The sequence below is a fragment of the Cydia fagiglandana genome, chromosome 17 (assembly GCF_963556715.1).
Source record: "Cydia fagiglandana chromosome 17, ilCydFagi1.1, whole genome shotgun sequence".
Taxonomy (NCBI): Eukaryota; Metazoa; Arthropoda; class Insecta; order Lepidoptera; family Tortricidae; genus Cydia; species Cydia fagiglandana.
In genome coordinates, this window is record NC_085948.1 from 10,425,719 (window position 1) to 10,453,561 (window position 27,843).

Here is a 27,843-nt window from a genome sequence, read left to right on the forward strand (position 1 = left end):
TGTTAAAAAAAGAATTGTTTTATTGCGATACAATTAAGTAAATTAATACATAATAATATATAAGTATTATACACAAGTGGACATGAGACACGGTGTACTGCGAGAATGGATTCCTTTATTTGCCACTTTATAGCCTTAAATAACACTGTATGGTACAAAACGTCCCACGCCACAATCATTTGAACACCATGGTGTCCAGCATCGCTCCTAGATTTTGAACTATATTGTTTGACATTAGGACATCTACTTTCTCTTCTAAATGCCTCTTGGGATCTTGCTTGCCTACATTCTTGATGGCGAGCTGCTCGGGCGTCATCTTTTCCTCATCTTCCAAGGCCTTGTTATAATTCTTGGCCAAGTCTAACATATCTGTTACTGTGGTTTCGTTGATAGCACAGTGCTCCTTATAGTCTGATAGTGTGAGTCCGTCCATCCAGGACTTTTTGTGAAGATTCAGCAGCATTTTTTGTTCCAATTCGTTCTTACGGTAGTTTATGCTGATGGAGTAGTAATGACGATTCAGGCCATGGATGAGTGCTTGTACTGAGGGTTTTTGAAGATGTCCCAAGTTGGAAGTGGTCTGTCTGGGCTCCTGGCCGAGAACCATCATGTTAGGGTTGATGAGACGGAATGCATCGATGACGACTTTGCCTTTGACGGACTGGATGGGGTCGACGACGACGGCCACGGCGCGCTCGGAGAGGGCCTCGAATGACTGCTGTGTGTTGATGTCGACACCTGACAGCCAGCAACCGAATCCAGGATGTGAGTGGTACCTGGGGTGAAATTAGTTCAAGTTTTATTTAAATAGGTATATTGCTAGGTTAACACCTGGCGCAGGCTCCCCGTTTCCAGTACAAAACACACATAAGTGTTCTTGACAGTGAATATGTTAATAAGAAGAGCTATTTACTTTCATTCACATGTTAAATGCTATTGCATAAATTGCATTAGACCATCGACTATTGGAATGTAGGAATGAACACTAATCGACAATATTGATTTTTATTTTTAAAGCACTTTAAGCATTGCAAAGTGTGCAGAAATTTTTTGGCCTCAGTTGCTTAACACTTTGTCTGCCAGCACGAATTACGCACTACGATCATAGCCGGTATTACATGTATTTTTTTTTTCACTTTGTAGTGAAAAGCACCTACTAAAAGAAGAATGTTATGGATCACTGGCAGTGAATGAGTTAACTCTTTAAGAGGTTAAAGGATTAGTCTCATTCTTTGTGTAGAGTGTACAGTCATTAGCAGAAGTTGCTAAGCAGGCGAGGTGTTCAAAATTACCATGACGCACTCTAATTCTCTTAACCCTTTACCAGGCTCACATTTCAAAAATGAGAATTGAATGTAAGAACACATGTTTGAAGTGCCGTATGTGGGAAATATTTATCCCTTAGCCTGGTAAAGGGTTAACAATAAAGTCGCGTCAAGATCATTTTGAGCACACCTCACCTGCTTAGCAACTATTGCTGCAGACTGTACAACAGCACACAACTATTTCAGGAGTTTTGATGTTCAAATAGGCCAGAATTACTACATAATGTAAGTAGTTGCCATAAAAATGTAATTACATATTTTTTAAAAAAACAGATAATAATTCAATAGTCAATAATAGTTCAAAATCTGCTTTTAATTACATGAGTGGATCAAGCAGAGGGGGGGGGGGATCAAACTGAACTTACTTGACTTAGGGCCACTTGCATCATTTCACTAACCCGGAGTTCAACGGTTAAACCATTAACCCAGTATCAAATTGTACTGATAACCATGGTAGCTCCAGGTTTAACGGTTTAACCTCAGGTTAGTGGAATGGTGCAAGTGGCGCTTAAGGTTTCTCAAGCAAAAAAGTAGTTGGTTTATGGATTTATTAGGTACATTTTCTTAATAAGGAGTAAGCAGGGGACCAATTCTTACCAGCCAACCACCATTTCCGGGCGCCCTGTTTGTTTCAGCATGTCCAACATCTTAGCTTGAAAGACTGGATCTACAGCCTCTACTGACACACCCGTACCAGTCTGAGGCATCGCAAAAACATCTATCACGCGAACTGTGTAGTCATCCACAAATTCACCTGGAAATATCACATCAAGACCGTTAACAGGATTTATAAACAATACATATGACAGAAGTTTTTCAAGGTTTATTGTCTATGGAAGAATCTATAGCTGAATGAACTGAAACTTTGTTATTTATTTACCACCATCTTACTAATCGAAATTACAGTTAAGAAATTATTGGTTATTATTTTTGGAATTCATGTAAGTTATGATGCCAAGAATCTTGTCTCTGGTCCTAACATAAAAATAATATGATTATATAAACAATAATCAGAACACATCATAATATGATGTGTTGTTATACCTATGTATATTTGTGCTGTTCTTGAGAACATTATGGATATTTCTCCAAGATCTTGTGGCAAATAAGGTGTTTAGATACTTGATAAACAACTAGATTTATAGGAATGGAACAAGCCTTATAGAAAAGGAAATCACAAAAAGGAAAGATGAATTAAAATTGTTAGGAGGACCTAACTGGTGAAGAGTTAAATATCAAAGACAACAGTGGAAATTGTCAAAGAAGTCCAAAACCCACCGGCACACCAGAGTGACAATGTAGGTAGGCGTATGAAATTGAAATAAAAGGGCTATAAATTGGTAAATACAGTGGAAACTGGATAAGTGGAATTGCAAGGGACCGGCTGTTTAGTTCCGCTTATCCAGGTTTTCCATTTATCCAGTTTTCCACTTAACCAGGTTCAAATAAAACGTTTTCTCAGTTACAGAGGCTCTCGCTAACAGAGGTCGTGGATGCTAGTAATGTCGCTTATAGAGGTCATGTATAGCATGGTCAACTAAAAGATCAAGACTTAAATAATCATCTTTTATTAAATATGTATGTACATATTAACAAAAAATAGGTATGTAATCCTGACTTTAAACAAGACCGAAGTGATCCCATAAGTGTTCCGTGAACAAAGTTTTGTATGGAACACTAAAAAAGCAATACTGTAAATATTTAATCCACAGTACTACTTGTATACCTACAATTTTCAAAAACAAAATCACTCCTAATATGTATTTATGCAAGAGAAACCAGTATGGTTAAATAAATCAATGTACCGATTGTACTTTAATGAAAAAATCCGTCATTTTGGTTTGTTGACCTGAGTCACATTTTACCACATTTCTTTCAATATCGAGAATAGGTATTGTTGAACACATTTTTGTAACGTAAAATTTCAACAAATTTTATAACGCCGCGCTATTCCACTCATAGAGGTTTCGGAGACGACTGCTTCCAGTTACAGAGGTAAAAATAAGAAAATTCGAAAAAATGGATTCCGCTTATAGAGGTCCCAAAATTCCACTTATAGAGGTATTTCGTTGCCAAGGGACTGGAACCGAGAACTTGGGTCCACTTAAAGAGGTTTTCCACTAACCCAGGTTCCACTTATCCAGTTTCCACTGTAATAGGTAATTCTTTTAAGTTCATCATCATCATCATCATCATCTTTTAAGTTATCAAAAACATTTAAAGACAATCCTTTGTGATCATGGTATTTCAATAATGCAATGTCATCAAATCTACAAATGACCACATTTTCTATTAAATCTAACTCTTAAGTAGTCATAATGACTTAAAACATATGAGTTGATGAAATAAGGCTGGCCCAAATTAGTGCCATGTAAACCAAATTTAGGTTATGATTGTTTGTTGCTACAATTGTAAACTTGTAATAAAATAAAGCAAAATTTACCTAACATAAGACCCATGACCTCCATGGGGACACCAGCACGACCATGTTTCAGCATTTTAAGGAGGGCCAAAGACGAAATGTATACTTGTTCGGCGGTGTCCACCACAGGAGCGTCGGTAGGCGGGGGCGCCTGCGACAGCCCCGTCATCCCTCCGCCGAGACGCAAAAGACGGTCCATTATGCTCTTACAACTTGTATTTTCTGTAAAACAAAACCAACACTAGTCAAAGCAGAATAACGAGTAAGCACCGGAGCATCCTCGGGTGCCGTTCAGTTTCACACATCAAACAAAAACACTTTAGTTTATTTTTATAATAACTCGCTATAACAAACTAAACTTTACTCACAGAAAACTAGATTCATTGACTGTACTCAAGATATATCAAGAAATCTTTGTGAGTTCGTGGATTTTCTAAATGAATGAATGTGAATGACAATTCGTTTACGTCGAAAATGCAAGCTCACGTAAAGCTGTTCTGTTGCCAGTAGAAAAAATAATTTAAAAATTGTAATGGCCTCTCCAACATCGCCAATGGTCGCATGTTGTTTGTAATATATACATTGAGGCATTTAATCGATTGTATCTTTTTACGTTTTTTTGAGATAGATAATTAACTATTAAATAATTATTATCGTAAATACGTAATTAACGAGTGATTTTTTTGGCAATTACTCGTTTTAGAACATTAATCTCGTAAACAACTTTCATATTAATGTCAGTGTCAATGTGAACATATGTTTTTAATACTATCTTCCCATTCTCATAGTAATCGAAATTATAGTAAATTGCCCAACATCCAAGAATTCTGAATTACATGAAAGTTTGTAACTTACCTAATAATGACAGAGGAAAAGACGGTACTGTCTAAAAAATTATCTGAAGGACCGCATGGCTTAGGTTAGTTCAAGTTTACGTAAACTGTTCATCCAATAGTAAAAGAAACTACTTACCTTTCTATGTAAATTATAACATGTTTTATGCTTTAGGTGATCCTGATGATCGCAGCCTGAGAAAAGTGGAATTGGAAGTCATGATACCCAAATTAATGAGGGATAAGGCTAAAGCAGAGAAATGCATTAAAGAGGTTGCAGAATTCGAGAAATGTGGTAAAGAGGCATCCTTGTTAATGGTGGTTAAATGCCGGAAAGAAAATGCTGCCCTAAAGGACTGTCTCTCTAGTTGGTATCGCAATGACAGCTTTAGAGCATTATGCACTGAAGAATATTTAAAAGAAAGGAGTGAATTTAGGAAAACTGGAATCAAAAAGTCAATAAGAAGGGCTTAATCATATTTTATTTGTAAGATAGCTGTTTAGTGTAAATATAAACCAAATGCATTTTAATCAATTTCTTCATTTACTATGATTGGAATGTTCCTAGTAAGATGTATTTCGCGCACACTGTACTCCCTTAAACCTTCTGGCATATTTTCTGGATATGCACTGGGTTCATCAACTTCTGCAATCAATACTTCCTGAAGAGTAGAAAATAATAAAATGTAAATAGAAATATAAACAAGTTAGCAAAAAACATACATAATTGTGTTATTATTGTGAACGAAAATAATATTTAAATCAAAGCCTAGAACATAGGACTAAGTAGATTTATAGACCTCACTGTGTAACTCAATATTTAGATTATTTCTCATGTCCATCATAAAACTGGAGAAGGGCTTTCAATTTTCTATACTCTATTGTATAATTTGTAAATTGCCGGGTGACAAGCAAAAGCCACTAAGTAACACCATTGAAATTATTGGACAATAAACCGTGTTACAAGTGTAATAAAGTGCATTGTTACTTAAATTTTTTTGATAGTACTTAGTGACTTTTGCTTGTCACCCGACAATATGGTCTATCATTTATTGTTAATATGTATTATTTTTAGTATACCTTTGTAGTAGTAGTGGCCATTCTCACATGTCCAAGAACTGACACAAAATCAAATTGGTCTTCTTTGCATTTTACAACTACTATATAATCAGAATGCATTGCTCCAGGACCCTCTCTGTACAACACTGAAACCATCAAAAATAAATACAATGACCCATTAATGAAAAAATTCAGTTGCTCCAAGTTTAACTGTAATACAAAAGCCAAATTTACCATAGTCTCCACCGAATTTGATTCCTGATTTGACAATGTAGCCCTTAGATCTAAAGTAGTGATAAACAACATATTTGGGGACAAACTTCTTGTCCATTTTTGTGAACAAATTCCAGCATTGCTCTATTGTAAGCATCTTATCACCATTCCCTATAACTTGTAAACAACCAAGACCATAAGAAAGGAAGAAAGCCTCTTGCAAACTCAGCATTAGCTTTTCTTGAAGCTTTATATTATTTATGCAGCATTTCGGTTTCAGGTTTTCAATATAATTACCCTCTTCGTCACTGTCTGGGACTATAGCAACCAATTCTTGGTCACTATGTGGCTCAAAGTTATCAAAATGCCCCTGCTCATTGTCAAAGGCGTCATTACTAGCACTATTACTATCATCGCTAGACACTAAGTCTATTACATCTTTATTGCCAATTTTTCGGCTGTCATGCTTTATCTTACTGATCAACCCATCCATGTCTGTTAGTAATTTGTCAACAACAGATTTCCCATGGTTATCAGTAAACTTTTTATACCAATAGTTGCGTTTGAGAAACTGCCGTTTGCGCATAATTTGGCTATAAGCATTATGAGCTGCTTTTGGCTTGGAGCGCGAAACTGAGCCCTTGCCAAAACACCCCATGTGATACAGCAGAGCCATTTCATCTGGCGATCTCACCTCGACATTAAATCCATTGTAATATCCAGTAAATACTATCCGCATCGAGCTATCCACCGGAAAACGGGCAGATTCCACTGCAATAGACAGCACGTTATTTGGGTCATTAGTCTGACATTCGTCTTGTGTTTGTAAAGAAGCCATGACAATAGAACTGGCCGGTTCCCAAATTTATTTAAAGTCGTATGTGTCACGCCAGCAAGTTCAAACGCAAATTTCATGTAACAGTCCGTTTTTTGATAGTTTCGGCATTACTATGAACTTGTAAATTTTAGGCAACAATTATACGGTTTCGAAATTGTTAAAATGTCTGAACCAAGTAGACCCAAGAAAGAAGATACTGTAGGTGTAGAAGAATATCAGTGTAAGTACTTTTTATTTTAAACACAGACCAGGACCTCTAAATATCTAAATCCAATCCAAACGACCTTGCTAAATTTATAAGTATTTGACATTGACAGTAAATTTGACATTTACTGAGTACCATAGAGAATAGGTACTTAATTTTATTGATTGATTCCTAAACGAAACAAAATGACATTTTGCCTGTTTTTCATATTGCATGCTCTGAATCAATTCCCAAGGTAGACAACATAAAAATTTATATATTTGTCTCTTTTCTTCTCAGCATGGAGGGTATACAACAAAGAAGGTAAGAAAATATATGTTTTCGCACTATACCAACGTCACTTTATGTAGTCACAAGACCTCTCAGCTGAGGCTGTCGTCTTTACTTGTATTTGGGATTTATTGAAATCTTTGATCTTTATTCCAATTATTATTGGCTTGATCATAATTCTAAGATATCCTAGCCAAAATGGCTAACATCAACGAGGAAAATGTTAGTAAGCTTATTGGCGAAGAGAATATCGGTAAGTTCCTACCCATGGTACGTTAACTTGCTAGGACCAATTTAATGGGAAAGATTATGTGATTACCACTCCCTTGTTTTGCAGATATGATTGCCGCCACCAGCGTCCTGCAGCTAAGAGCCAGTGAAATCCGTCAAACGGATATAAAATGGCAATCTTACTTGCAGTAAGTAAAACTAAATGATTTCAGATTACATATATGTGCTTTTAGACTAGGGTTGCCATACGTCCCGGTACGCCGGGACATGTCCTGGTTTGAAGCATGATGTCCCGGTGTCCCGGCCCATAAGCTAATTGTCCCGGTTTATAAATCATGGTTATTTAGTAGGGGGCATTGAGACAGACAGACGGCCGGACGGTCAACAAAGTGATCCTATATGGGCTCCGTTTTTTTCCTTTTGAAGTACGAAATCCTAAAAATCTACCTACTATTATCTCGAAAAAATTTCGCGCTCGCTTCGCTCGCGTTTTCATTTAGGTACCTACATTGTTTGTGACAGTTAAGTTGAAATTTGGTACACATATATTATGTCAATCTATAACCCGAAGACGGACATGTAACATAAATAAAATGAATTTTAAACATAGGGGGCACTTATTGGGGGGTAAATGAGACAGTTAATAAACAAAGTTTTGCAAACTATATGGTATTATATATCAAGTGATAGATCTGTGGGAATTTCAAATATATTTTATTAATAATTTTAAGATTAATAGTTTAGAAGTAATTTAAGTAAATAGACAAAAAAATACCACTTCCCCTCTTTATCTCCGAAACTACTAAAATTAAAAAAAAAAACTAAATTGTTCCTTACCTATAGATGACAGAAAAACCTATTAGAAATATGCAGTCAAGCGTGCGTCGGACTTAATTATTACTTAGTTTTTGATCGTCCCTTACGGGTCTTTTTTAAACATTTCACTCACGTTTCACATCAAAATATACATTGTTGAAAATTGTGTAATGTACGGAACCCTTGGAACGCGAGTCCGACTCGCACTTGGCCGGTTTTCTTTAAATGTCCCGGTCTGAGCCCCCACACTTATGGCAACCCTATTTTAGACTTAGGTAAACGTGAGGTACATTTTAGGTCACAGATGATCACGCAGCGCGACCACGACTTCGTGTCGGCCTTGGATCATGGCAAGAAGGACCTCCCTGATAAGAGCCCCGAGGAGTGCTGCTCCGTGTTTATCAACCTGCTTACCCATGTTAGCAAGGACCACACTATCCAGTACATTCTGGTCATGATTGATGATATCCTTTCTGTAAGTATTTTTTTGATAATATATTTATATATTATGTTTTTCTACAAGTTGGACTCATTCACTTACAATTTCACCCTGACAGAAATTTTAGTGGTGGTTAAAGGATGTGACAAAATAAAGTTTTATTTTTATTGTAATCATTACCCATTATAATTAAAGATGTGCTTAACTTTACATTGCTTTACTTTTCTGTGCTATTCATATAAACATACATTAAAGATTTTAGCTAACAAATGGTTTGTTGTGCAAATTTATGTTAATTTATAGTTATAGCATTAGAAGACGAGCCAAAATAATTGTCAATTCAAATTAGCATACTTAATTCAAGAATTTTGGTGAAAATACGTAATTTCAGGAGAACAAAAACCGTGTGAAGATTTTCCGCGAACACAACAAGACGGGGCAAGTTTGGCAGCCTTTCCTGAATCTGCTTAACCGCCAAGATGAGTTTGTGCAGCACATGACTGCCCGCATCATCGCAAAGCTGGCCTGCTGGCACCCGCAGCTCATGGACAAGAGCGACCTCAACTTCTACTTGACCTGGTTGAAGGAACAGCTCAAACACAATGTAAGTTGCTAATTTGATTATGAGCCTTGTAAACTCTGTTGATAATTTCTGGATACTGACTATAAAAATAATGTTTATAATGAAATGTAATTTTTTTATGTCATAGGTAATATATAATAATATTTATAACAATTATGTCAACTGATTTTGGCTGAATTTACTAAAACTTTGTAAACAATTTCTATTTGAAGAAGAATATTACTTTGCAAGTTGCACATATCTCTTGAAAGAAAAATATTATAATACTTATAACAGTTGAATACTGACATTATTAGCTAAAAATATATTGGGTAATATTTATTCATTTGAGCACATTACCACTTAGAAATTAACAAATAGCTGCAATACACTAACTGTTCTTTATTTTATTAGTAACTGGAAATTAGAAACAGAGTTTATAAAGTCTATGATTTCTATGCATGATTGCATCAAATAATTTGTGATATTGTTTTTTTATTCAATTACACAGTGACATGTCATTTTGTCGATAACATCATTGCTTGGCTGTTCCGTTAACTGCTAGCATGAAATTTTAGCACCCACACTTCACTGTTTTTTTTTTTATTTTGACATGCACTTGCACTTATTTGATTTGTTTGCAAGGAAACAAATTCAAATTTGGACAAATTATTATACATACTATGTGGAATGGGTCCACAAAAGCTTGTAACTTATTATTAGTAGCAGAAGACTCTTTCATAAGTACTTTTCTTAGTTATTGGAAAGGAACTTTTGGCTCACAAGTTACAACCTTTATCTTGATCTGTTGCGCTGATTCTATTTTCAATACTTCCTGTGTAGTATGTTAAATATATTAAAATGACTAACAGACTATCCTGTAGAATGTCTAGGTCTTATATAATTAAACAGATTTTTCAATATTTACTTCTATTAGAAATTAGATTGAACACTACACAGAACACAAAGTTACCAAATCACCTAGATATTTAATAATATTAATATACTTTGCACTACTTTAGTGCGAAGCTGTGCATCTTCATCAAAGCTATAGTAATACCTTAACAGACTTTATTTCTTTAACATATATTTTAAACATTGTGAAAAACTGCTGTCAGTTTACAAATTTAAGGTGCGTCCAGATATTGTCTGCAATTCTTATTACGATGTGCACAGCATTAACCGGATCTGAATGCACCTTTGTAGCAGAAAACCATGATGTTAAAATATAGTAAATAAAGTCATTAATCTAGAGCAGTTAACAAGTCGTGTTCATCGCGTACCATCGGCGGGGCAATCGCATGTGCACTGTTACTGAGAGGTTTGTTTTCTGGTAAGGCGGAGAAAATGTCTGCCGAGTTAGCGCATGCCGAGCAGGTTATGTTGGCTCACGAGAAACCGATTGTGGACAAACACAAACACAAGGACAAGGCCCCCGAAGCCCAGGGCAAATACCACAGCCTTTACACCTCCTTCGACGACCTTGCGCCGCTCGAGGACCTGCCCCCGGGCTCCAAGAAGGTACTCTGTGTAGCCGCAGCTCTCAACAGTGTGTAACAACGATGCTAACCTGGTTTTAAAGCTGTTACTAATTTATTAATATTTCTTGTGTTCATTAATCGTTTAAGGCCCGCTTTTTTTAACCAACTGTAAGTAGAGTGTTGTGTGTATTAGTATACTATATGCACGTGAGCTTCAGACTTTGTGTAAATAATAAACGCAAATAGATGGTCTATTTCTAATTTGCACAACAAATAGCGGTTAAGCCGGCGCTTTCCGCAGCGCACGACAGTAAATTTCGCAATTAACTCAATCAATGTGCTGGCTTGGCTGGCAACTTACCTAGCCGATTATCGTAAAACTATATTAAAAACCTATCTATAAAAAATAGTTGCAAATTGAGGTAATAAAATTAATAATTTAATGTTTCTATAATTACCTAAGGGATTAATTAAGTACGATGGGGTTTTGGTTCCCGTGTTTCTATTTGTTTTATAGATTACTTAAATGTGAAGCTTAAAGCACAATGGGCTTAGTTTATCAAAAGAAGAATACGAATAACTCAACGGCATAATGTAATGCCACCGGCATTACATTCAGCATCGCTTTTTAGCCATATCCGTGGGCCAGTCAAATTTACACGTAGTCAATTACATACCAGTATCTCTTATCTTCTAGACTTTGCCAAGACAACTGCAATATGAAATAGAATGGCACGGGAGACCTCTGGAGGCCAGAGGTTAACTCAATACCGTTCCAAGCAATACGTGTTGACTTCGCTGGTCCTTAGAACTCTCAGCATATACTAAAGCGTGACACGCGTGTTTTCAGCACATCGACTATATCCAGTCGGTGGCGCGCTGCCTGCAGATGATGCTCCGCGTGGACGAGTACCGCTTCGCGTTCCTATCCGTCGACGGCATCTCCACTCTGCTGTCCATCCTCGCCTCCAGGGTCAACTTCCAGGTACAGTCACCACACGGGATTGTTATGCCATTTAGGGTTCTTACTACTCATAAATTGGAAATTCTATAGCGTAAGTATTGAACAACCAATTTAGCTAGGACCCTAAATGGCGCAACAATCGCGGAGCGTGATGGTAGTTTGTGTAGAAAGATGATGATGGTTTGATAAAAAAGTACCCTTTTTTTCACGGGCCACAAATTTAATCTAAATCGGTTCAGCGGTAAACCGTATAGAGTTTACAGACAGAGTTACCTTCTCATTTGTTATTAGTATTATAGTTTCTTCTTCTTCTTCTTCTTTATTAGGGGCTATATAAGGCTCCAAAGCCTATGTATCACTGCGACCATTCCTGATCTATTGTGATCGCCACCTACTACAACTCTCGATCCAACCCTGCAACTTCAAATAGCTGCAGGATCTTTTTGGTTTCGAGAGACTTTACCTCCTCCGGGCGTAATATGTGTCCGCCCAAGATTAGGTCACGAGTACGCATTAGGCAAGGGCACTCTGTGAGGATGTGTAAGGGCGTCTCCTCTGCCTCCATGCAGAGTCTGCACCGCCCTATGTCGCGTTTCCCCATGGTGTGCATGTGCTTATTTAGGCCGCAGTGCCCGGTAAGCACCCTTACCAAGTTGCGCAGTTGGTTCCTAGACAGCGCTAAGGCGTTCGAGGACGCCTTTTTGCTGAAGGCCTTGATAAGCGCTTTGGAATGGTTCAAACCTGTTGTTTCTCTCCAGAGTTGAATGGTTTTGTAGTGACAGTAGGTCTTTAGGGTGAGCCGCGTTAGGCTTTTGGGGATACCACAAAAGGGCTCAGGACTGTAGTTCTTCCCCTTAGCCCCTGCTCGCGCGAGTTCGTCGGCCTTCTCGTTTCCTACGACACCCGCATGCCCCGGGACCCAACGTAGAACAACCTTGTTCCTGGCTCCAAGGTTGTTCAATAGTTGCCTGCAGTTCTCAACCAGCCTCGATGTGGTGACATCGGAGGTTAGGGCTAAGAGTGCCGCCTGGCTATCCGAATGGATATAGATAGTATGGTTGCCGTAGTTGCTTTGCAGATTGATTGACGCACATTCCAGAATGGCGTATACCTCTGCCTGGAATATAGAGCAAAAACGTCCTAGGTTTAAGCTGATACTTTTCCTAGGCGCTTCACCGTATACTCCGCAGCCTACTTCAGATCCGGATTTGGAGCCATCAGTGTACCACCTCAGGCTTCCTTCTTTCCACTTGATTTGACTGTTTGACCAGTCCTCCCGTTTGGGGATTTCCACTGAGTAAAGTTTGAGTGGACAAAATTTGGGTGACATAGTGTCGGATGGCATCCCAAGAACAGGAATATTGTACACTGATTCCTTAAACAGTCTCAGAGTTTGCGATAACCAATTACCTCTCCTCGCGCCCGCTATTCTAAGCATACTAGATCTCGCCTCCAATTCTAGATGTAAGTGGAGGGGCGGTAGATTTAGTATGGCTTCTAGGGCTGCCGTCGGGGAGGATGACATGGCCCCAGTGACGATGACACAGGCAGTTCTTTGAAGGCTGCCAAGCTTCATCACTGTTACCTTCTGCGTCGTTTTCCTGTACCATGCTACAGAGGCGTAAGACACTATCGGCCTCACTATGGATGTGTACAGCCATAAGGCAATTTTGGGTTTTAGACCCCATCTGTTGCCTGCTAAACGACAGCATATTGCCAAGGCTGATCTGGCCTTTTGTATGGTTCCGTCCACATGTTTGTTCCAGGTCAGTTTCTGGTCCAGTGTTACCCCCAGATATTTGACCTCTGTTGTGTAGTATTATAGTTTGGAATAAATTTGACTTTTGGTTGTAACTCGTTACCAAAGGTACATGAGTCGACACAGTTAACTGACTGTTCATGAACCTTATTGTAGCGTAATACGGTCGACCAATGGACTTGGACATTACGAGTAAGTTAGTCTTAGGCTGCGATCCCTCCATAGATGTGCGAGGATACGCAGCGAGGGATGTGCCGAGCGAAGATAGGTAAACTAAGTGATTCTATTGGTTATGTTATGACTTTTGAAAGTTGAATCTTATGATATTAACGCTGGAAAGATGTTACAAACAAGATTTATTTCTAACTCTAAAGCGCAAAAGTCTATTGAAAGCGGTATGTCAACAAACGCATCAAATGACATATTTGTGTTATTCAGGTCCAATACCAGCTGGTGTTCTGCCTGTGGGTGCTGACCTTCAACCCGCTGCTGGCCGAGAAGATGAACAAGTTCAACGCCATCCCCATCCTGGCCGACATCCTGAGCGACTCCGTCAAGGAGAAGGTGACGCGCATCGTGCTGGCCGTGTTCCGCAACCTCATCGAGAAGCCGGAGGACGGCCAGGTATGACAACTAGCGACACTTGTCCTATACAACCCGCTATAGAAGATGAACAAGTTCATCGCCATGCCCATTCTGGCCGACATCCTGAGCGACTCCGTCAAGGAGAAGGTGACGCGCATCGTGCTGGCCGTGTTCCGCAACCTCATCGAGAAGCCGGAGGACGGCCAGGTATGACAACTAGCGACACTTGTCCTATACAACCCGCTATAGAAGATGAACAAGTTCATCGCCATGCCCATTCTGGCCGACATCCTGAGCGACTCCGTCAAGGAGAAGGTCACGCGCATCGTGCTGGCCGTGTTCCGCAACCTCATCGAGAAGCCGGAGGACGGCCATGTATGACCACTAGGGACACTTGTCCTATACAACCCGCTATACAAGATGAACAAGTTCAACGCCATCCCCATCCTGGCCGACATCCTGAGCGACTCTGTTAAGGAGAAGGTCACGCGCATCGTGCTGGCCGTGTTCCGCAACCTCATCGAGAAGCCGGAGGCACACCCCGGACACTGGCGATCAAATGTATGAAATAAACGCGTTCCTACGCACACAGTCTAAGCTCGTGTAGGTGAACGCGTACCATGCTTGTGTGAGTGAGATAAGACGTGCGAGGGTTCTCGCCAGTTTGTTGTCAAGTTCGATGTCCTCAATTACTCAAAACTCATTGCGCGAATTAGGAAGAAATAAGAATCGTATTATGTTGTAAGGTGGGTATCTAAGCTCAATTTATACAATAGTTTTCTATTTTGAATCAGTATAAACAAAGTAACGAATATTTTGTAAGGAAATTCAGGCCACCAACATATTACGTAAGTTGTAGACATGATTTTTTGTTCATATAGGTAATGTATTGGTTTCAGTGTGATCTGATAGGTTTTGTAAATATTTGTTTAATGTTTGAATATTTTACGTGGTCTCTGCTCTGCGCACCGCGTCGTCGCGTCCTTGCCAGCCGGTAACTGTGAGGTAAGTAACCGAGAACGGGTGGGCGGCACTTTCAACGGGAGGCAGGGAGTGTCGATACTGTACGTTAGTACTCTTTATTATACTGTGCCGGAGGACGGCCAGGTATGACCACTAGCGACACTTGTCCTATACAACCCGCTATAGAAGACGAACAAGTTCATCGCCATGCCCATCCTGGCCGACATCCTGAACGACGCCTCAAGTAGCAGCTTCTATTACGAGAATCCTAAGGACAGCCATCAGTTATGACCACTAGAACAGTTGTTCCATTAAACCTGCTGTGACTATAAACTGTTGAATGGTATCCTCATCCAGATACTTTGAGCAACTCGGTCTAGACGAAGTTCATGCGTTGAATAGGTTTCTTCAATGCTTTAACACAATATTTCATGGTGAATATAGCAATTTGCTTTTTCCATACATTCAAATACAAGTGATGAAAATGTCTGACGTCTGCTGTTGCTATCATCAGTTCACTTGGTATTCTATTCAGTTGAAACCAAAATTGCTTCGAGCAGTCATTAAGGCATAGTCTATAATGAGTGAAAAAATGTTAGAGCGACAACGTGATTTGCTGTCAAACATCGGTTTGGTAAAACAGTAACAATTCTGTACAGTCTGTGCCATCGTAGGTTTAGAAAGTTTTCAGTGCATTGTATGTACGTTACGAATTTTATTTTTGACTTTGTTTACACTTGATATACGAATGAATTGATGTAATTTGTCCAGGTGGCAAAGGAGCATTGCATCGCCATGGTGCAATGCAAAGTGCTGAAGCAACTGGCGATCCTGGAGCAGAAGCGCTCCGACGACGAGGACATCATGAACGACGTGGAGTTCCTCAGCAACCGCCTGCAGGCCTCCGTGCAGGACCTCAGCTCCTTCGACCAGTACGCTACTGAAGTCAAGAGTGGACGGTACGTATTATTTACTCCAGCTCTGAAACTGGAATTTATTAAGTCTAGTCTACATATGATCTAAGTTATGGCGATATGTGGCTGTAGGCTTTGAATATATTATTATGTGATGTGTGTCTGTGTTGTTGTTTGAATATTTGTAGAATAATTACCCTAAATGCGCCGTCAAAAAATCGAACCCGGTATGTGGGTGACATGACATGAATATGTAGTGAAAATGCTAAATTTTCTGATTCAAACGTGTGAACTAAATTTTACTAGCTGATAAGGCGCACTCAAATACTTATCATCATACCTAGTGACAGCATTAAACCCCGTCTCCATATCGCGCGGCGGCCGCGCGAGCAATGTTCGACCGCGGCAAACCTGTATTTTGGCTCGCGAGCCAATTTTGGCATCATCCTGAACTTATGCGCGGCTGCCGCGCGCGGCAGGCGATCCGCCGATCGACCACATTATATCATAAAAATTAATTATTCGGAACGAAGTATAGCCAAATAGAAAATTGATCTGTTGCGATGATCACTACATTTACTGTTCCATAGAAACTGTTTAGTGCCGTATAATTTAATTAAAGTACGACACTTTTCATTATCCGTGTATGCTGCCGCGCGAGCCAACTGAAATATATACACACCCGCCGCGCGCGAACATTCCTTTGCCTCGCTTTGAAAAACCGACAAGGAATGTCTCGTCGCGCGGCGCGTTCGAGCGAGCCAGTGATCGAGTTGGCTCGCGAGCCAGCCCGGTATCCATTGCGCGCGGCTGCCGCGCGAGCCAACATCGAACATTGGCTCGCGCAGCAGCCGCGCGATATGGAGACGGGGCTTTATACATGTATAAAGCCCCGTAATATTTTTTTATGACATGCACTAGAGTAACTATATGCTGTGTTTTCGCAGACTGGAATGGTCGCCGGTGCACAAGTCGGCCAAGTTCTGGCGCGAGAACGCGGCGCGGCTGAACGAGCGCGGGCAAGAGCTGCTGCGCACGCTCGTGCACCTGCTCGAGCGCAGCACCGACCCCGTCGTGCTCGCCGTCGCCTGCTACGACGTCGGCGAGTACGTGCGCCACTACCCCAGGGGCAAGCAGTGAGTACACTACACCTTATTGTGCCAGTGCCAGGGTCACCATGTCATAGGACGAAGGTGTGCAGCCTTAAGGGCTCCTCTACACGATGGGCCAACGCCGGCCACTCCAAGGGACGCATTTATGCGTTAGAGGGAGCAAGTGATATTGCTATCTCATTCTACCGCATGGCTGCGTCCCTTGGAGTGGCCGGCGCTGGCCCATCGTGTAGAGGAGCCATAACACATTCATTGCCACCCACCCAAACAAGACGTCCGTGCCAGGCGACAACAATTTCGTCATATAAAGCAGTAGTACCACGATCCCGTCTATCGATCGGGTCGTCCGACCTAGGAACGAAATCATAAAATACCCGATAGTCGGGTTTTCGGCACTAAATTTGTTAAGTTTATTGGCCACCGAGGTCCGAGATGATATAGATAAACTACGAAAATTTGGTTAAACGAAAGTTCATATTTTTAACGTGATGATGACGTGCCCATGATGACGTGCGCTATCGTTGTGTTTATAGTTTCTATGGGTGGTATTCCATCTGGCCAATATGTATGTACCTATGTACCTGTTGCTAGAAAACCTCACGTATATTTGATATGTATGACTCACGAAATGTTATGAATATTTGCAGTGTGATCGAGACCCTCGGCGGCAAGCAGCGCGTGATGCACCTGCTGAGCCACGAGGACCCCAACGTACGGTACGAGGCCCTGCTCGCCGTGCAGAAGCTTATGGTGCACAACTGGTACGTTATATTAATACCTATTCATAGCACTATAGTCCGTTTTTTTTAGCATTAGAAAGAACTTAGCAGAAGTAAGCTTGTGGTTCCAAATCCGGCACTTTTAGCGGTAATAATTTGAAGTAAATTATATGTATTGACCATGCTACATTAGATAATTCAATAATTATTAACAAATAACGAGCCTGATAAAAACTTGTTTCTGTGGAGTTGTTTCTAATGCTAAAAAAAACGAACTATATTTGTAGCCTTAACACAGAATAGCACTAGGTACAGGTTCACTCTCTAACAAAACTCGTCTATTTCGAGGGATACAAGCGCAAGCGCGAGCAGGCATCCGTCCCGTAGCTGTGCGCCGCAACCACTATGGCTAGACACCAAAATTGGTGTGGGCTGCATGTACTTGTAGCGACGAGACGAAATCGTAGAGTGAGCCACACCTGGTCTTACTTAACTTCGAGACACCCAGTATTTTGAAATTTTCTAAAACTTTAACCAATACGCGATGCGCAATGCGCTTTAAGCAATGGCGAAAATTGTGGTATGAAATCATGTGACGCCATATTCTTCGTGACAAAGGAGATAAGTTACCCCCGACGAGGACGTCCCGATTTATGGCTTGTATGTTTACGTGTCCTGAACTCCAAAATCATGGCATCTGAGAGCCTACCGCGAACACCAAAGTTGCAAACTGCGGGCATCTTTCTCTTTCACTCTATTAAAGGGGTAATTAGAGTGAGGGACGGAGAAAGATGCCCGTAATTTGCATGCTTCGGAATTCGCTGTAGGCATTCTGTAGTCCCGAAAATTGAGCAATGTTGAACAGAAATCTCTTAATTCCATAATTAATACCACCATCAGCAATTACCATTAATTGCTGATGGTGGTATTCGACATGTCCAATGTGTATTTTGTATCACATTTTGCTTAATGAGAGAGTGTGACGCAATGACATTGGACCAAGATATTGGACAGATGGAATACCACCCTTAGTATAAAAGGAAATCTATGACTAATGTACATTATTTAATTTCCAGGGAGTACCTCGGCAAGCAGCTCGAAAAAGAACAGATCGACAAGCAGGCGGGTACTGTTGTCGGAGCTAAGGCCTAGGCAATATATATTTAAAGCTTTGTTGTTATCGAGTATATTTAGATTATGGGCTTCTATTAATGTTATAAATGTACTAATGACAGGACGTAACACTGTTGTGTGTGACCATGAATACATTTAACACGCCCTAAACTTGTAAATAAGTCCCAATTGATGTTACCTAATTTCAAATATTAGCAGAGTATTATTGTTCAGTCAATATTTTAAAAGCAATTTGATTTATTTATTGTACACCTACAGTTGTTTTTAAAAGTAAGAAAGTCTAATGATTGTCAACATCCACATTCCTATTTATAATTGTTATATAAAAACGATTTATTAATGTATGCTTCAAGAAAAAAATACTGTTAGAATGAATAAAAGTAAATAAAGTGTTAGAAGAAATTACGTAGCAACTTAAAGTTGTTGAGAGCTGCGACAGTATTGTGAATAAAGTAAATAAATAGCGCAAATAGAGTTTCATTTCTTAAATTAGCAACTGAGAAGGAAAGTTTCATAACTCGTTTACATATTATTTCACATAAAAATTTCGGTGTCCTGTGAAATGATAGGTTATATACGTTATACAACGCCTTTATTAGTGGGGAATTCTCTGGTGGGGATCAAAGAATATAATACTCACTGGTGGGGATTATAACATTTTATAATCCCCACGATCCCCACCAAGGCGGTCATGTTTTAGAACGAGAGCAATATACAATTTTATTACCCTTTCACTCTAGCACAGAATAAATAATAGTACTACCGTACAGAAAGGAAGCTTCCTACAAAACCGAAGTTTGACAGCGGTTCAGGGTCGAATCATACTATCCCTTTCTAATATATGGCACTATCCCTTTCGGCTATTTAGGGTTGTCAAAATTTAAGTGATTATCTTATCTGTGGTCGTGCACGCAAAAGGAAGTCAAGTGGTGCCAACCCTAAAAATTGCTCGGAGCAATGCTAATGTCAAACAAAAAAAAAAAAGTAATGTCAAACTGACATTGACTTTACACGGTGTACGAACATTGGTTTGTATCGCTGTTGATTTTTCTTCGCTTTAAATATTTAAATAATTAGTGAACAATAATGGATAACAACGTTTTAATTTTAAAAGACTACAAAACAGTACCAGACGTAGTGCATGAATATGAGCCTACGTTAAAATTTGGGCATATACCTTTAGTTATTGATAATGGTAGGTTGTTGTTTGTAGTAACTATATTTTATAGAAACTATTTCTTTATCTACGAATGTTTTATAACTGGAAAATTCTATCAGGATCGTACCAGTGCCGCGTGGGTTGGTCAATATACGAGGAACCTCATTTAATATTCAAGAATTTAATAGCAAGGCCACGCAAAGATAGAGTGAAGAAAGATGCTGAACCGCCGGTAACGCCGCCAATACAAATCGGAAATGATATTATTAATATAGAAGCAGTGAGGTACAGATCAATATAACTTAAAAAGTATTGTTTATAGCACATATTAATACACAAAATGTTTGTGTGTGTGTTGTTGTTAAGCTGTTATGTGTAATTTACAATTTCAGATTCCAGTTAAAAACACAATTTGATAAGAATGTGGTGACTCACTTTGAGGTGCAGGAGCAAGTCTGTGACTATATATTCTCTCACTTGGGCATTGACAATGAAGGAAGTGTGCCACATCCTATTGTAATGACGGAAGCTTTTGTTACCCCAAATTACTGCCGACAGTGTAAGTTATTTCTTATAATTTCCTAATGCAGTGTTTTTCAAACTATTTTATGACACAACCCCCTTTGTACGAAGAAAATTTTGTGCTAGGTTTCTTTCATTGCATTTGCTACACAATACTGATATGTGCAAATGTATTAACTGCTGTATGGGTAAAAATACTGGATTTGCCCTTTGTCTGAGTAGCTGTGTATGATTATTAATAATTTTACGTCAAAATTCAAGTACTTATGTATACAAACTTCAACTTATATATACAAACTTCAACTTATTTATACAAACTTCAACTTATGTATACAAACTCTGCTAGGCTTCTTGGTAGAGTTGGGTTGGCAAGAATAGTGCCGCCAACCCATCAAGCAAAATAGGCGCAATAATATGACGATGAGTTGTGGTAACCCAGCCTGCGAAAACCTATATGTATACAAACTTCAACTAATGTGTACAAACCTGTTACTTTGACATATACTGAAAGTTTTGAAGTTTTTTTGTTTTATATAACAATTTTTATTATTAAAAAAAAACAAAAAATTTTTTTTTTAATATTTCTTGAGACTCCCTTGGCATGAAAGATTGCCTCTTTTCTTAAAACCCAAATTCAACATATGAGTCCGCCACTAAATTTTTTCACCTGCTACAATAATATAATCTTCAATTTCAGTGATGTCCGAGCTGCTCTTTGAAGGTTACGGCGTGCCGGCAGTGAGCTACGGGGTTGACTCCCTGTTCAGCATGTACAGGAATGACATCGGGGACACTGCGCTCATTGTCAACTGCGGCTACCACACTATACACATCATTCCTGTTATAAGGGGACAGGTTATTGAGGAGCATGCAAGGAGAATTAATTTAGGTATGGGTAACTCAAGCATTTAACAAAAGATTAAATGCAAACAATTTTTTTTTTCAAAGTTCCATTCTGATAAAGTGTTTATTATCATATATTAATACAGGTGGCAGTGAGATGGTCAGCTACCTCCACAAACTTCTCCAGCTAAAGTACCCGGTCCACGTGAACGCCATCACAATGTCTCGCGCCGAAGAAATCCTGCAAGAACACTGCACCATAGCCCTGGACTATCAGGAGGAAATCAAGAAGTGGGCCAACCCTGACTACTATGAGGCCAATGTGAAGAAGATACAACTGCCTTACGTGCAAACAACTAGCTCGTCGGGTTTGACAGGTACCTAACAATTGTTAGAATATAGTTTACTGCCATTGCCCATTATAATATGACACCGTAAAGAGATCCTGTAGAAACACTATCATAGCATAGTCACGGTCTTAGGTGGTAATCAAAAAATTAGCTAACAATAAACTGCTGAATTTTATTGCTTTTTAGGGTTCCGCACCCAAAGGGTAAAAACGGGATCCTATTACAAAGACTCCGCTGTCCGTCTGTCTGTCTTTGCCGCTATAGCAATAAATACTAAAAAATACGAAACCCTTCGTGCGCGAGTCCGACTCGCACTTGGCCGGTTTTTTGTGTAACGGGCTACTATTTTTATCAATGATGAGATTTTGTAAAATACAGACACCCCTAATAACCGTCAAGAGTTTTAAACTGTAAATTTATATCTTTTTTCATACAGCTGAACAGCAAAAAGAAAGAAAGAAAGAGATGGCTCGGAGGCTACTGGAAATTAACGCGAGAAAAAGAGAAGAAAGACTGGCGGAAGACGAGGAACAATTGAATCATTTACTTTCATTACAGGTAAATAATTTGATTGAAATATAGACAGCGCTTATGTGTGTTAAGTTCGAAAATGGAATGTATAAAACCGTGACGTTTTTTCTTTTAAAACTAAAAAAATGCGTAACTTTATTCGAAGTCATTTTCTACAGGATATGATAGAGGGCGGTGACACGGACGAGTTCAACGAGGCCATCAAAGGATTGGACTTCAAAAGCTATGAGGACCTTCAGGTAGGTTCCCAAAAACAATAAAATATCTAGACAAGTATTAGTCAGATTTAGGGCCCCCCCACATCTGGCGTCTTTCGAGCGTCGGCGTCGGTCCAGCGCTATGGAGAATGACGTCGCTGCGCAGTTGCGTCGACGTCGGCCATAGAATTGTAGACGCCGACGCTCGAAAGACGCCAGATGTGGGGGGGGGGGCCTTAGGCATCTATCAGGCAGACTGTGGTATAAAATACTTTATAATTGGAGGTGGATTGTTTGGTTTCATTTCCCACCTCCTTACCCCGTTACCCGCTATATGCCTCACGTAAATAGTCGATTGGAGCCAAATCACACTAGAGGGAGAGGAGGCCGCAAAATCTCCCAAATCTAAGATGCTTCTTACATAAATTGTGGAAGCTCTCTATATTAGTAATCTGTAGTCACAAATATTTAAACACAACTCTATTGCTACCCATCAATATTCTAACGGTTTTTACGGTTTGTATATCTTTATTACAGAAACAAATAACAAATCTAAATATGCGTATAGAAAAAAACAAGCAGCGTATTGTGGCTGCGGCGACGGCCGACGAAAACATTGAAGTTCGTCCGACCGGCCGCTTCCAGCCTCCTTCGGACCCGGAAGCTTTCCAGATATGGCTCAACGACACAAGGACCAAGGTAAAGTTTCTCTTTTGGTTATTAACTTATTATAAAACTGTAGCTGATTTATGTTGCTCAGTCTGTCAATTGTTTACAGAGTGTTTTTTTTAATGGGACACTGAGGGCAGCTATCTGCCAGATGCCACTAAAATGATTTTAGGAGACCTTCTCCTAACTCTTTAACCAACGAATTTTGTCATTTTTTTTTCTAAGTGTGTGGAGTGTCCCGGAAAATATGGACTGATTTGTATCAGTATATTGTATTTACAGTATGTATTGGTTGCAACCAAATCATGATTTCGAACTGTAATTAGGTTGTGACCCCCTTAGGGGGTCGCTAAATCTCTACCAAATATAAAACATAAGTAACATTTTATTTACGTATAGTCGACGTAAGATATGTTGACATTTTTGCACCTTACGCCCTTGTAATAAGGCGCAAAATGTAAATGTAGCGTAAAACGTTTTGACGTCGACTGCACTAAAACACTGGCCTAAAGTCACCCGTTGACTACGAACGCTGTAAGAGTAAAGGGTTCGAAACGTCGGGATGAATTCAATTTACTCGATATATTCCGTTTCAATGGTTTTATTTAATGAGTAACTATCGCGGTAACCGAAGACAATATTATGTACACCATCAGGGATGTCAAGGCGCGTAAAATAGGTTGGTTTTGTTTCAGTATCGCGAGCTAGTGTCCCGGCGTGAGGCTCGGCGCGCGCGGCGCGCGGCCATGGTGAAGCGGCGCACCGCGGCCGCCGCCGAGCGCATGCGCGTCATCTCGCGCCTCGCCGCCGCCGGCGACGACTTCGGCAACCAGGACTCGGACTGGGACGCCTACAAGAGGTAACGACCATACACTAGGAATCCTCTAGACCAGCGGTCGGCAACCAGCGGCCCGTCAACCTCTCGCTTGCGGCGCGCGAGTCTCCCTGGCAATTTTGTATGTAGTAGTGACGATCGACAATGTCTGCTAAAGTCACAAATATTACCAAAGTGCGGCCCGCGTCATCTTCGTTAACTACTATGTGGCCCTTGGCTGCTAAAAGGTTGCCGACCGCTGCTCTAGACGGAGCTCTCCAAACCCCGGCTACTATGTTCAGTCTGGAGGACTTGTCTGTGGTAACGACTATACCCTGTGTCAGAGTATTATGAGCTGGTGTTGGACTCGGATCGGTGTGTGTTCGGACCGTTGGCCTAGAGACAGCTCGCAGACTCAACTTCGTAATATGCATGACCGGATGTGTCGGTATGTATTTGTCAAAAATAATGAGGTACATTTAGAAGAGATTTGTTTGCCTATAGGCGTCAGCCTTTGCGAATCAGTGAACTAAGCAGCAGCTGACTGCCGACGGACTTAATATTGTGTGCGAATTGCAGATTTATCGTAAGCTCGTTCAGCGTTATAAAATTCCTCGCATTCCAATCCCACTTCAGCGTTATGGTGACCGTGAGTCTTATGTGCATGTTGTAGCTAAGGGTGGTATTCCACATGTCCAATCTCAGTGTAACACACTCTGTCATTATGCAAAATGTGAGACAATACACATTGCACCAAGATATTGGATAGATGGAATACCACCCTAAGCACAGAATAAATAATAGTACTAGGTACAGAAGACTCACTCTCTAACAAAACGCGTCTGTCACGATCAGCACAGATATGGCCGCTAGGTGGCGACAGCGCCACGCGCGGCTTATGGCATACCCCAAAATTGGGGTCGAACGGATGGACTTTTAGCTACCTGTAGCAAAGCGACGAAATCGCGGAGTGAGCCACGCCTGCCCTAAGGTGAGCAGTGAATTCCACCCTTGTTCAAAAAATGTATAAGTATAAATGTATATTCCAGCATCAGCCGCGAGGCAGACTCTGATTCTGAAGCGGACGGCGAGCGGCTGCTGGAGTTGGAGGAGGCGCTGCGCGAGCACGAGCCGCCGCCGCCCAGCGACCAGCGCCACCAGCTGCACCTGGCCATCGAGCCCTTCAGGTTAATCACATCCTCATTATAGTACACCCTTGTGGCGTCTCCTCTAGCTGTCACTGCCAACGTCGTGCCATAATAATCTAACAGATGACGTTAGGGAGCTAGAACGCACAAACTGCTAAGAAGATACTACGTCTAGAACGCAATTAGTATGTGAGACCTACATCGCGCTTACGGAGTTATAATGTCAGTTTCTATACATATATATAACTTCCGACCAAGCATAACACCCGCCTGGAGAGAGTCCTCTCTATTGCTTCTCTATCTTCTACAGTGGAATTTGTAAATTGATGTAAATAATGCTGTAAATACTCTCCGCGTCTTCTCTTGTACACAAACATAGTTTCCCGTACATATTATCCACACCCTGAATAACACGAATTACGCTGTTTTTACCAGACTGCGCGACCCAAAGGAGCTTGAACGGTGGCGTAATGCGGGGCATGTGATATGCAGCGAAGAGCTTCACTGTCCGCCTAGGCACCTGTTTCGCACCGTATTATAAGAAACATAAAGACAATAACAAACATAAAGGCATGGAGCCGGTGTAACTTTATTTGACGTTCATAAGCGGATTGTAAATATTGTAATATAACTACTTGAAAAATAAACTATCTTTAATAGGTATTTCCGCGCATGTTTGAGAAAAAGTCAATTTTACCTATTATGGCTCCTCTACACGATGGGCCAACGCCGGCCACTCCAAGGGACGCAGCCATTCGGTAGAATGAGACAGCAATATCACTTGCTCCCTCTAACGCATAAATGCGTCCCTTGGAGTGGCCGGCGTTGGCCCATCGTGTAGAGGAGCCATTAGGTACGTCGTAAAAATATTCTGCAGATATCGTTTCTTCCAACCAAATCGACAATCGCAGTCGAAAATCCATAAAATACCGTATGTTTAATTAACAGGGCTCCAGAGCTGATGTTCCAGCCGTCGATGATGGGCAACCTGGAGGCGGGTCTGGCGGAGACCCTGGAGTACGTGTTCAAGCACTTCAGCGCCAAGGACCAGCTGCTGCTGGCCAATAATGTCTTCCTTACGGGGGGCTGCTCGCAATTCCCTGGTAAACACCATTCATTCATTCTCGAATCATCATCATCATATCAGCCAGAGGACATCCACTGCTGGACATAGGCTTCCCCCAATATGGGGGGTGAATAGGGTGGAGGCCGCATGCCAAGCGTAATCGCCACGCTTGGCATGCGGATTGGCGATCGCAGTATCTCAACCGCACTCAGGGGACGCTGCTGCCCATCCGGTGTCCGGTGGTCTTAGTCGTAGTCACAGAATAAATAATAGTACTAGGTACAGAAGACTCACTCTCTAACAAAACGCGTCTGTCACGATCAGCACAGATATGGCCGCTAGGTGGCGACAGCGCCACGCGCGGCTTATGGCAAACCCCAAAATTGGGGTCGAACGGATGTACTTTTAGCTACCTGTAGCAAAGCGACGAAATCGCGGAATGAGCCACGCGTGTCTTAGTTTAAAAACTAACTCGGGCCCATTCTCGAATAAATAAATAAATTCATTCTCTCTTCGCCGTATCCGGGGACAGCACCTTCATCAAACAATATCCTCCGCATTTTAGAAGGACCGGGTAAGGCTCGCAAAGCCAAACTTCGTCTTGAAGACGCACTATGCAAAAAAGGTGATCAAAATGTCTATACCTACCGCAAAACTAAGCGAGTCAGGTCATAACTGCCATCTCTTTCACTCTTGGTTAATCTGAACTAGGGTAAAGATAGCAACCATATTGATCCTTGGGTCACGTTATAATAGTTATTTGTACAACAAGAGATCAAAGTTTGATATTTCTTAGAGTGCTTTGAGTCCCGTGAAAGCGAAAGATTCTATAATAGATTCACGAGCGTAGCGAGAGGGGGTCTATTCTATTATAAACCCTCAAATATACCGTTGAAAATAGTTTTAACTTTTTTTTGTCTGTTTCTTTTTGCGAACAGTGAAAGGTACAGAGATAAAAGAACCCAATTATTTCGAACTTGTATTAGACCCCGCATGTTGAAATGACATTTGACTATATAAAGGTCACGAATGCCATTTTGTCTCACTCCGTGAGCAAAATCGCATTTTGCTCACTGTTTTTAAGAAGCAAAGTACCCTTGTTCGAGCTGCTGAGGTGAAAAACTTATAAATCAAGTTCCATAGTGGTCCAGCCAAGGTTCTACTTTGGCGACGGTCCTTAACGCGTTGTGCTACTGGAATCTAGGCTAAGATACTAGAACGTAGTCAAAGCAATTCGCTAAACAACATTTTAAAATTCCAGGTTTAAAAGAAAGACTAGAAAGAGAGCTCCTAGAAATGCGCCCGTTCCAATCGACGCACAAAGTGGTCACCGCTAAAAACGCAAGTCTGGACGCTTGGTACGGCGCTCGCGACTTCGCCGGGAGCAACGAGTTTGAAAACTGGTGCGTGTCTAAAGAAGACTACTATGAGCTAGGGGGAGAGTACCTCAAGGAACACCACGCGAGCAACAAGTATTTCAAGAGTCCTGCACCTATTGTTGACAATACTTTGGCTCCTGCTGGCGACGCTAATGTGGTGAAGGAAGAAATAGTTGTAGACTGTTAGTAGTTTTAAGGTCTGTTCTGTGTTTGAATATAAGCCGAAATTTTAAATGGGTTTTATTATTACCAAAAGGGAGATTCTCAGTTTAACAATATTTAACTTTTTTTGTACTAGAAAACGTAAGCGTGTCCGGAGGA

General features: G+C 40.7%; 5 protein-coding genes across 5 annotated transcripts; 3 read left to right on the top strand and 2 right to left on the bottom strand.

Annotated features, from left to right (window-relative positions):
• Positions 1-5: 5 nt before the first annotated feature.
• Positions 6-4,258, bottom strand: LOC134672447 (26S proteasome non-ATPase regulatory subunit 14). Its single transcript, XM_063530345.1, has 4 exons — positions 4,116-4,258; positions 3,769-3,969; positions 1,923-2,079; positions 6-776 (listed from the first exon to the last, which is right to left on the bottom strand). The coding sequence occupies exons 2-4, from the start codon at positions 3,944-3,946 to the stop codon at positions 176-178; spliced, it is 936 nt and encodes a 311-aa protein (XP_063386415.1). The 5' UTR covers positions 3,947-3,969; positions 4,116-4,258; the 3' UTR covers positions 6-175.
• Positions 4,259-4,488: 230 nt separating this feature from the next.
• Positions 4,489-5,111, top strand: LOC134672449 (COX assembly mitochondrial protein homolog). The gene is made up of 2 exons (XM_063530347.1): positions 4,489-4,666; positions 4,756-5,111. Exons 1-2 carry the CDS (start codon positions 4,609-4,611, stop codon positions 5,052-5,054), a joined length of 357 nt encoding a protein of 118 aa, XP_063386417.1. The 5' UTR covers positions 4,489-4,608; the 3' UTR covers positions 5,055-5,111.
• On the bottom strand, positions 5,045-6,711 carry LOC134672448 (uncharacterized). The gene is made up of 3 exons (XM_063530346.1): positions 5,874-6,711; positions 5,661-5,785; positions 5,045-5,242 (listed from the first exon to the last, which is right to left on the bottom strand). Exons 1-3 carry the CDS (start codon positions 6,688-6,690, stop codon positions 5,108-5,110), a joined length of 1,077 nt encoding a protein of 358 aa, XP_063386416.1. The 5' UTR covers positions 6,691-6,711; the 3' UTR covers positions 5,045-5,107.
• Positions 6,712-6,762: 51 nt separating this feature from the next.
• LOC134672450 (V-type proton ATPase subunit H) lies at positions 6,763-19,314 on the top strand. The gene is made up of 11 exons (XM_063530348.1): positions 6,763-6,910; positions 7,175-7,418; positions 7,503-7,584; positions 8,510-8,687; positions 9,043-9,255; positions 11,545-11,679; positions 13,856-14,041; positions 15,737-15,924; positions 16,827-17,015; positions 17,639-17,752; positions 18,787-19,314. The coding sequence occupies exons 2-11, from the start codon at positions 7,364-7,366 to the stop codon at positions 18,860-18,862; spliced, it is 1,416 nt and encodes a 471-aa protein (XP_063386418.1). The 5' UTR covers positions 6,763-6,910; positions 7,175-7,363; the 3' UTR covers positions 18,863-19,314.
• Positions 19,315-19,858: 544 nt separating this feature from the next.
• On the top strand, positions 19,859-27,773 carry LOC134672451 (actin-related protein 5). Its single transcript, XM_063530349.1, has 12 exons — positions 19,859-20,039; positions 20,123-20,288; positions 20,396-20,562; positions 21,223-21,414; positions 21,515-21,745; positions 22,155-22,276; positions 22,408-22,488; positions 22,984-23,145; positions 23,811-23,974; positions 24,979-25,116; positions 26,026-26,180; positions 27,405-27,773. Exons 1-12 carry the CDS (start codon positions 19,931-19,933, stop codon positions 27,707-27,709), a joined length of 1,992 nt encoding a protein of 663 aa, XP_063386419.1. The 5' UTR covers positions 19,859-19,930; the 3' UTR covers positions 27,710-27,773.
• The last annotated feature ends 70 nt before the right edge of the window (positions 27,774-27,843 follow it).

Excerpts from the sequence above, each read along its gene's own strand:
- LOC134672447 (XM_063530345.1), bottom strand. The coding sequence starts at position 3,946 with ATGGACCGTCTTTTGCGTCTCGGCGGAGGGATGACGGGGCTGTCGCAG. Across the intron at positions 2,080-3,768 it reads GGTCATGGGTCTTATGTTAG|GTGAATTTGTGGATGACTAC; the intron begins GTAAATTTTGCT and ends TGATATTTCCAG. Across the intron at positions 777-1,922 it reads CCGGAAATGGTGGTTGGCTG|GTACCACTCACATCCTGGAT; the intron begins GTAAGAATTGGT and ends ATTTCACCCCAG.
- LOC134672448 (XM_063530346.1), bottom strand. The coding sequence starts at position 6,690 with ATGGCTTCTTTACAAACACAAGACGAATGTCAGACTAATGACCCAAAT. Across the intron at positions 5,786-5,873 it reads CAAATTCGGTGGAGACTATG|TGTTGTACAGAGAGGGTCCT; the intron begins GTAAATTTGGCT and ends TGATGGTTTCAG. Across the intron at positions 5,243-5,660 it reads TGGCCACTACTACTACAAAG|GAAGTATTGATTGCAGAAGT; the intron begins GTATACTAAAAA and ends TCTACTCTTCAG.
- LOC134672451 (XM_063530349.1), top strand. The coding sequence starts at position 19,931 with ATGGATAACAACGTTTTAATTTTAAAAGACTACAAAACAGTACCAGAC. Across the intron at positions 21,746-22,154 it reads TAGCTCGTCGGGTTTGACAG|CTGAACAGCAAAAAGAAAGA; the intron begins GTACCTAACAAT and ends TTTTTCATACAG. Across the intron at positions 23,146-23,810 it reads TCAACGACACAAGGACCAAG|TATCGCGAGCTAGTGTCCCG; the intron begins GTAAAGTTTCTC and ends GTTTTGTTTCAG.
- LOC134672450 (XM_063530348.1), top strand. The coding sequence starts at position 7,364 with ATGGCTAACATCAACGAGGAAAATGTTAGTAAGCTTATTGGCGAAGAG. Across the intron at positions 7,419-7,502 it reads TATTGGCGAAGAGAATATCG|ATATGATTGCCGCCACCAGC; the intron begins GTAAGTTCCTAC and ends CTTGTTTTGCAG. Across the intron at positions 17,016-17,638 it reads CACTACCCCAGGGGCAAGCA|TGTGATCGAGACCCTCGGCG; the intron begins GTGAGTACACTA and ends GAATATTTGCAG.
- LOC134672449 (XM_063530347.1), top strand. The coding sequence starts at position 4,609 with ATGACAGAGGAAAAGACGGTACTGTCTAAAAAATTATCTGAAGGACCG. Across the intron at positions 4,667-4,755 it reads TGAAGGACCGCATGGCTTAG|GTGATCCTGATGATCGCAGC; the intron begins GTTAGTTCAAGT and ends TTTATGCTTTAG.